At 32.3% G+C, this 7,999-nt stretch overlaps 1 protein-coding gene and 1 long non-coding RNA gene across 2 annotated transcripts; one reads left to right on the forward strand and one right to left on the reverse strand.

The window, feature by feature from the left end:
* Positions 1 to 2,190: 2,190 nt before the first annotated feature.
* Positions 2,191 to 3,981, forward strand: LOC114727229 (uncharacterized). Its single transcript, XM_028913930.1, has 3 exons — positions 2,191 to 2,549; positions 2,860 to 2,920; positions 3,772 to 3,981. Exons 1-3 carry the CDS (start codon positions 2,191 to 2,193, stop codon positions 3,979 to 3,981), a joined length of 630 nt encoding a protein of 209 aa, XP_028769763.1.
* Positions 3,982 to 6,001: 2,020 nt separating this feature from the next.
* On the reverse strand, positions 6,002 to 7,998 carry LOC114727257 (uncharacterized). Its single transcript, XR_003738568.1, has 3 exons — positions 7,904 to 7,998; positions 7,692 to 7,747; positions 6,002 to 6,353 (listed from the first exon to the last, which is right to left on the reverse strand). It is a non-coding gene; the product is annotated as an uncharacterized LOC114727257 (long non-coding RNA).
* Position 7,999: the final 1 nt, after the last annotated feature.

Here is a 7,999-nt window from a genome sequence, read left to right on the forward strand (position 1 = left end):
TAAAACTACTAAACAAAATAATGATGATATTAAGATCTTGAATGTTAATAAGGCATTCTCAAATGTTAACACATTAAGTTTGATTTTCAAAACAACTATGGTTGTTATAAAAAAAATAATTATTTAAGACTAACGATTTTATGATTAAAGAATTAAAAATATATTTTTTAAAGTTAAAGGACTAATTTGAAACCTTGTATGAAAATAAAGGATCTAATGTATCCTAAAAAAAGAGTAGTAAATTATTAATTTTGTTTGACGAGTAAAAATTTGACATTCATGCTTATTTAAAATTAGAAGTCACATATTGAGAAGCTATAGAAAAATTTAATTGAACATTTAATGGGGAAATTTTTTGGGAAAATTGAGGAGAAGGACCTAAAAAAATTAGTATTTATGGAGAGGGATCTTAAAAATTGAAATTAATTTGAAGGACCAAAAATTAAAATATGAATTTACAATTATGAAATTATCCCTGGCCAAATCCCTACATTATCTCCAAGACCCATCTCAATATTTGACTATCAGTTATCAATTGAAATATAAATTTATAATTACTAAATTGCCCCCATTAAAATTAAAAACTAAATACAGCAATTAACAAAAAATAGAGTCCTATTTTTCAGTCATTCATATCTGGATCTACTAGCCTTTCATTCCAATATGGCTGGAAAAATTTCCAGCTTGCCCAACTATGATTTTGCCCCTCATTCCGATGTGGTTGGAAAAATTATTAGTGAAACTTAGGTTACGAAGAGGTATTATTTACTTGATTTTCATATTTTGATTAACACAAAGAAATATATTTATATTCATCTAAGAAGCTTTGTATAGGTAGTGTGATTATGTTCATATGTATGTATAGTTGGGATTGAATGAAGGTACAAATATATACTTTTATATTCATCCAAAAAGTCTTTATATAGAGGCCATGAGAAAATTAGAAAACATTCAGTACAAATAAACTAAAGGAGGGAAAATAATGTTCAGAATATACATACCATCTAATAAATAGTCTGCTACTTGATTCCTTTTAATTTGTCTTCTTTGTTCTGGATTTACAAGAAGATAATTGCTATTGGTAAAAACTTTGGGTGCATCAAAAAGAGATACACAGAGACAGAGACAGAGAGAGAGAAATCAAGTTCAATTGATAATTAACCGTCAAATTGAGATAGGAGGGTGTTGGAGATAATGTAGGGATTTGATAAGGGATAATTTGGTAATTGTAAAATTTTATTTTAATTTTTGGTCTTTCAAATTAATTACAAATTTTAAGATCCCTCTTAATAAATACTAATTTTTTTAGGTCCTTCTCCCTAATTTTCCCTTTTATTTTTCTCTTTGCATTTATTGGAACAATAATTGTAGGAAGAATTTGAATTTTAAACCGTAATTTTGGAAGTTATTGTGTTGGCAACACTTTGAACGTTGATTTTCTTGCTTGTTGAGATCTTATAGTCTATAAAAGTTAAGCATATGTATATTATCAAGCTTAAATAAGGAACTTTACCAGTAGTATTTGAAATTCTCATCCACATCTTAAACATGGTCGCAGCCATACATCTAAAGGCTCAAGGTTTGTGATATTACCTTTAAAATCAATGCAATTGAGCGAAGAGCCGGGTAAGTTGTTTGAATATCAGTTGGTTCTAGTTTAGAGTCTATATTGTCTTGAGCCTACCAAGTTAAGGTTGCCAGTCATGCTATATAGATTCCCATATTTGAAAGTTCAACTTTTGTTTGAATATTCTTTCTACCTTTTCTTTTCCTTTATCAATTTACTTGCAAATTAAAGCTAACTCCCTTCTCCATTTTGCAGCACAATACTCAATTTCTTCAACAAATTCTTCAAAATAGGAAATCAGATTTTCTAGAGAGGCTTATTAATCATTATTGCATTGACTGGTGTCAAGATTCTTCTTTCTATATGGTTGACGTTATTTTAGGCTGAATGTGAGCTGCAAATAGGAGGGCTGGCAATGAGAGAACCCAAGCAACTTCTGTCTTTACTAAAATTTAAACTTGAAGATTTTGTTCTTTTCCACCTTCAATGCATTAACACTTAGTATTTTACTGGAATCTATCTACGATACTTTTCTATTTGATCAACCTTTTGGATTAGTCACTGGAGCCCCTAGCATCATGGCATCCAAGAAGAAGCAATACTAGGGTATTGCTTTGCTGTCCATGTACAATGATGAGGAAGATGACGAGATGGAGGATGTTGAAGGAGGAATGGAGGGAGGAGAGCGACAAGAACAGGATGGTGGGGATGCGAGGATTGCAGAGGAAAATCTAGAGAGTGATGCTGAGATGATGAGGATCCCTGATTCTGCTAATGAGGCTACTCTACTGGCTGAAAATTACGGGATAACACCAGAGAAGAGTAAATTTGGGACTTCAATGCCACCACAGTCTTTGGTTGATATGCTGGTTTCACAGCAGGATCAACAAGTAGTGTCTGTTGAATCTAGGAGGAGTAAGAGAGGGACAATTACCATTGTAGACTGTGGTCATGATGAGATAGCAATGTCACCTGAGCCAGAGTTACTCTCTCTTACTTGAATCCACCGCTCTATTTTTTTTTTTTTTAAGAAATGCATTTCAGTAGGACTGAGGACATGGCAATTTTGGTATATTTGTCTTCTATACGTTCCTTCATCATTATTTTCTTCCATTGATGGAGTCTTGTCTCTTAAACTTGAAAATTGCCCAAAATGTTTAAGACCCTGACGTTACCTTGGCCATCCTGGCTTGGCCATATTTTCCAGGCAGGTTACCTTCTACTAGGAAACCATTTTCTCCTTCTTTATTTTAGGTTATAAGTTAATAACTTATATTTGGTTCTGATATCAGGATGGAGGGCTTGATGGTAATGGTCAACTCATGTTTGAGGAAGAACTTCAAAAAACAAATGGTATTTCCCCTTTTGATTAAAGTATGTTCTACTAAATTTAGTGTATCCTTTCTTTGGACACCTCATCCCACTACAGGTTATTCTCAGAGAATGAATATTACTTGATTAATCTGTTGGCGGTAAAGAAGAATATCTCAAGAGCTTCACAATCTCATTGATTTCTTTTTGGAACAGAAGAATTTAAAATTTTGACCGGTAATCTATTCTCTCATTTGGCCAAAAAGTCTGTTCTTTATGGAACTTGTATAGACAGTTCTGGTAAGATAATTATGAATATGAGCTAATGAATCTGAACTGTTATATTGATAAGGTAATAAACATATAAAACAGTTAAAATTAACTTCTGCATGAAATGTATTTAATCAAGAATGATTATTCAACTGACCTTTTATCTGCTAGTCTCTCCGGTTCAATGTCCAGTCAGGCTTTTAAAACATTAGTTTTAAGTAATAGTTTAAATTAAAAAATAATTTCCCTCAATTTTTGATAAAGTAGAAAATTGTATTCCTCTGGTCCTTAATATAAGACCCATTTAACTAATTTGATTAGATTAAGGAAGTTAGGTAAATTAGTTAATTATAAGAAAGGTGACACATTTTTCCTAAAACACCATAATCATCTTTCTTAATACCCCCTCTTTCTTTTCTACTTGATTATAGTTGAGGGAGTATACATAGGGGCAATTTAGGAAAAATTGATAAATATAAGAAATGGGTCTTATATTGAGGATCGAAACTAACTCAAAAATTGGGTCCTATATTAAGGACCGGAAGAGTATAAAACTATTTCTAGCTTTTGCATATTTGTTGTTCTTTCATGACAATGTGCTGTGATTTTTATTATTATTGCAGAGAAAGATATATAAATCTCTTGAGTGTAAGAAGGCTGGAAAAAGTTTTAATGCAGCAGTTCGCAATAGGAAGGACTATCGGAACCCTGATTTCCTGTTGCTTGCTGTGAGGTATCAGGATATTGACCAAAGAGGATCTTGCTTTGATAAGGATGTATTGGACCCTCATAGATATGACCCAAGTGACTACTACGACCAAACAGGTGCTTAACTGTGTCTTCTCTGCATCTACTTTCTTGTACTTCCCTGTGCTTGTTTATTTTATGCTCATATTTTACCTGATTTTGTCAATTATATGATACTTCTTGTGTGTCCTCGCAAACATTAATATTTCATGTTTGTCATACTCTAGATATATTGGTCGCTGGTATCTGGGCTGTTTAGGCTATTATTGTTCACTATACTAACAACGGACTTGATATCTGGTACTAAAGAACTTGTTTGTCTTCTAACCTGATGCTGAAATTATGTTTTTCCATTGGATCGTGTTTTTTCTCTTCAAAATTCCTTTTGATAATATTATTTACGCTGAAATGGACAGCCAACATATATACATAGCTGTGTATGGCTAGTTATATCTGCTTTGGGGTTCTTTCTATATTTTTTATGAATATGTTGGTCATGATTTTGGAAGGTAAATACTAGCCTAATTTAAGTTTTCATTGTGAATTTAACCAACTTATTTATCATCCCATATTTTGTTATTTGTTCATATTTTCCTCAACACCATCAGATCATTAAGGCCAACTTTCGTCCCTACTTGATGGATTGGTCTTGCAGTCAAGCTCCCTTTAAGTACTTGATACTGATGTTGCTTTACCACCCCTAACTATCGCATAGGCAGATATGAGACGTGGAAGTGACAAGAAAGAGCAGGAGAAGAAAGCCCAGAAAGTTGAATTTTTCTCTAGGGGAGCAAAACCAGGAATTGTAACTAGTGTTCTAAGGATCAATGTACCCGTTGCAGGTTATAAAGCAACCTAGCTTACCTATGGTATGGCAAAAGTCATTCTCACTACTCATTTTCTATTTTATGCTGATTTTCTCTCTTCTCTCTTCAAGTGGTTTGCCTTTGATGCCTCCTACTGCTGAGGACACCAATTGTGATGGTAGACTAAACAAAAAATAAAAATGGGACGAGGTATTCATTTAAACAAATGCACCAACACGTGCAACTTGCTTCAAATTTTTACACAATATTTCAGTGAATAATAATCCTGTTTAGGTGGATGGGGATTAGAATGGGGCAGCATTCTGTGCCTACTTACGCTACAATTTTGCTGCTAATGCTGGTGATGGGTACATGCATTTTGCGTGAGATTATGAATGACTTTGAGCTTCTTTATGTATTCTAGAATGGGATGTGTTTGATACTATGACCACTGTTGTAATGTTGGACATGCAGCAAAAACGACGAGAGGCAGAGGAGAGAAGGTCAACTGAAAGGAAGGAAAGAAGGTCATGAGCTCCACTCATTTTGGTCTGTCAAACTAATGCCTCCAACCATTTTGAAGTCCTTTAGTTTGCCGTCGACAAAAATGTTTGTCTATTCAGTAAGTTTTGCTAAGTCACCATTCTATATATCATGAAAGGTGGAAAGGAATAGTGTTGTGGTTAGCACTACAGGATTTCAGTAAGCTAAATGGTTGGTTTTATTTTGTTTAACTTTTTTTACGAGCACGCTGAATCAGGATTTCGAGCAGGATTGTCATTCCAGTTGCTTGCGACAGTACAAAATGCACCACTGATTTGCTTTATAGTGGTCTATGTATAAGCTTTTCTTTTTTATTTTTTTGGATAGTTCTTAATACATGTGAGAGAGTATATAAGTGACTTTTTTTCATTAAAAATGATGTTTTGGGCTTTTAGTTGTCAGTGTGAATGGTGCCAATGGCATAAGCAAGTAAAGCGAAAGATAAAATAAAGGGCATCAGGGAGTAATTTTGTTAACTAATATCAAGAAAGTAAAATATGGTGAATTTAAATGCTAGATATTTCATTCATTCTAGCTAACAGTTTAATATTAACCTAATAGAGTTATTTTCATCATTGCTTACCATTATCTTTCGAAATTTGGACCGTAATAGATAGATTGGCATGATTTAAATCTTTAAATTGGTGTGAAAAAATAACTTGTCTCTTATCTAGCTTGCTTGCAGCTAAGTCTTAGTCAATTACACAAACATAAATCTTATATCTAATTTCATTTATTGTTCTTCTGTGCCTTCACGGATCATAAAAATGAATATTGTTTCATACAATTATCAAGAACTCCATGGTCAATTGTGACCAATCTCATTGAACTAATTAATAATCTTTATAACACAATTAAGCAAACCACACAAATGTTGAATGAAAGCTTCACAATCACAACACACCAATTTCTGAGTCTTTCATACATTAATGAAGCAAACCACGCTTTGGATAGAGTTTTGTCATGCATCACCCAATTGTTTATGATAAAAACAAAGTCTCATTTATCAAATAATTGAGAATTCAACAAAAGCATCACGGCACAAATATCTGTCCATATCCGTCATCTTGTAGTCAATGATTTTGTAGTCCACACTTCGGATTAGCCGCCTGCATTAATCAAGCAACGAAACGAAGAAGGCTATTTAGTGTATTCTACATATATTCATGTTATCAACTATAATTCATTTTGTATTCAATGCGTCAAAAAAGCCTTATTTGTTTTCTTATTTTGAAAGACGTTTTTTGTTTTTAAAAGGCTTGTTTTATAATTTGTTGTTAAGTGTTTTTAAAAACCAAAAAACAAAAATATTTTTAAAAACTCAAAAACGAAAACAACTTTTAGTTATTTTCTAGTTTTTGTTTTCACATTTCCTCTTTTTCTGTTTGCAAAAATTGGAAAAACTTTTTTTTCTCCACTTGATGGCTTTTTTCTCATTTAAAAACTTGAGTTCTCATTGAAACTTCACTTTCTAGTCTCATTATGTTTATGTTCAAATGCAATTTTTTGAAGCAATTAACCAAACAGATTTTTTTTTTCAAAACTTGTTTTAAAAAACAATTTTGAGAAGGAAAAAAAAACAGTCCCTCTGTTTTTATCATTCTATTTTGTAAATATATACTCCTCCGGTCCTTAATATAAGACACATTTAACTAATTTGATTAGATTAAGGAAGTTACGTAAGTTAGTTAATTATAAAAAATGTGACACGTTTTTCCTAAAATACCATAATCATCTTTCTTAATACCTCATCTTCCTCTTCTACTTGGTTATAGTTGAAGGAGTATCCATAAGGGTAATTTAGAGAAAATTGATAAATATGATAAATGGGTCTTATATTTAGGACCAAAACCAACTCTCCAATTGGGTCCTATATTAAGGACCGGAGGAGTATCATATTTAGTTGAAAACATGGGTTAAATAGTTGGGGTAAACAAATTATCAAAATCATCCTTTTTGAAATACGCCGGCTGTTTCTTTTCTTCTTAATCACAGTTGATCTCTTTAAAATAAGCAAAAGTGATTCACTAACTCAACCGATACTATACAAAGAGAATGTACAGAAACAAAGAAAATTTTTATAAAAAAGTAAAAAAAAAACACACACACACACACACACTCACTCACAAAAAGATGGCTCCCCTGTTTCATCCTTTAATATGTAGAGTTGTTGATATTATAGTAACTACTATTGGAAAAGAAATTGAAATAAACTTCAACAAGCAACTCATATCTTTTAGTGATAGTAAAGCACAGACAAATGTAGCAAAAACATACAAATAATTTAAGAAAAAGAAAAAATTTGGCGTATAGGGAGAAAAAAAGAGATGAAAGTTTTTTTATTTTCAAGCTTGTCCCCTCATATATGAGGCTTTTATTGATATCATAATAACCACTAGGAAAAAAAAAAACAGCCGACAAGCAGAAAAATCATAAAAGTAACGAACCTGGAAAAAATGATAACATGGATGATGGACTTATCCTTCTATATATTAACACTATCCTGCAATAACAAATCAAAATATTAGCTGCCTAAAATAGAAGGTAATTTTGAAAAGAGACGTCATTGGCATGAGCACGATACAATCAATTTTCTATTTCCTTGGTCATTAACAACACATTTTCCGAAACAACATTTGTTAGTGTGGGTATGTCATACCTTTGCTGAGGATAGCATTTCTACTGTTTTGTTAAGGTCTTCTTTATCCTTCCATTTCATCTCATGCTCTTCTATTTTTACTCTAGACAACTCTGG

The sequence above is a fragment of the Neltuma alba genome, unplaced genomic scaffold (genome assembly GCF_004799145.2).
Source record: "Neltuma alba isolate B1F8T4 unplaced genomic scaffold, ASM479914v2 tig00012454_pilon, whole genome shotgun sequence".
In the NCBI taxonomy this organism is placed as follows: Eukaryota; Viridiplantae; Streptophyta; class Magnoliopsida; order Fabales; family Fabaceae; genus Neltuma; species Neltuma alba.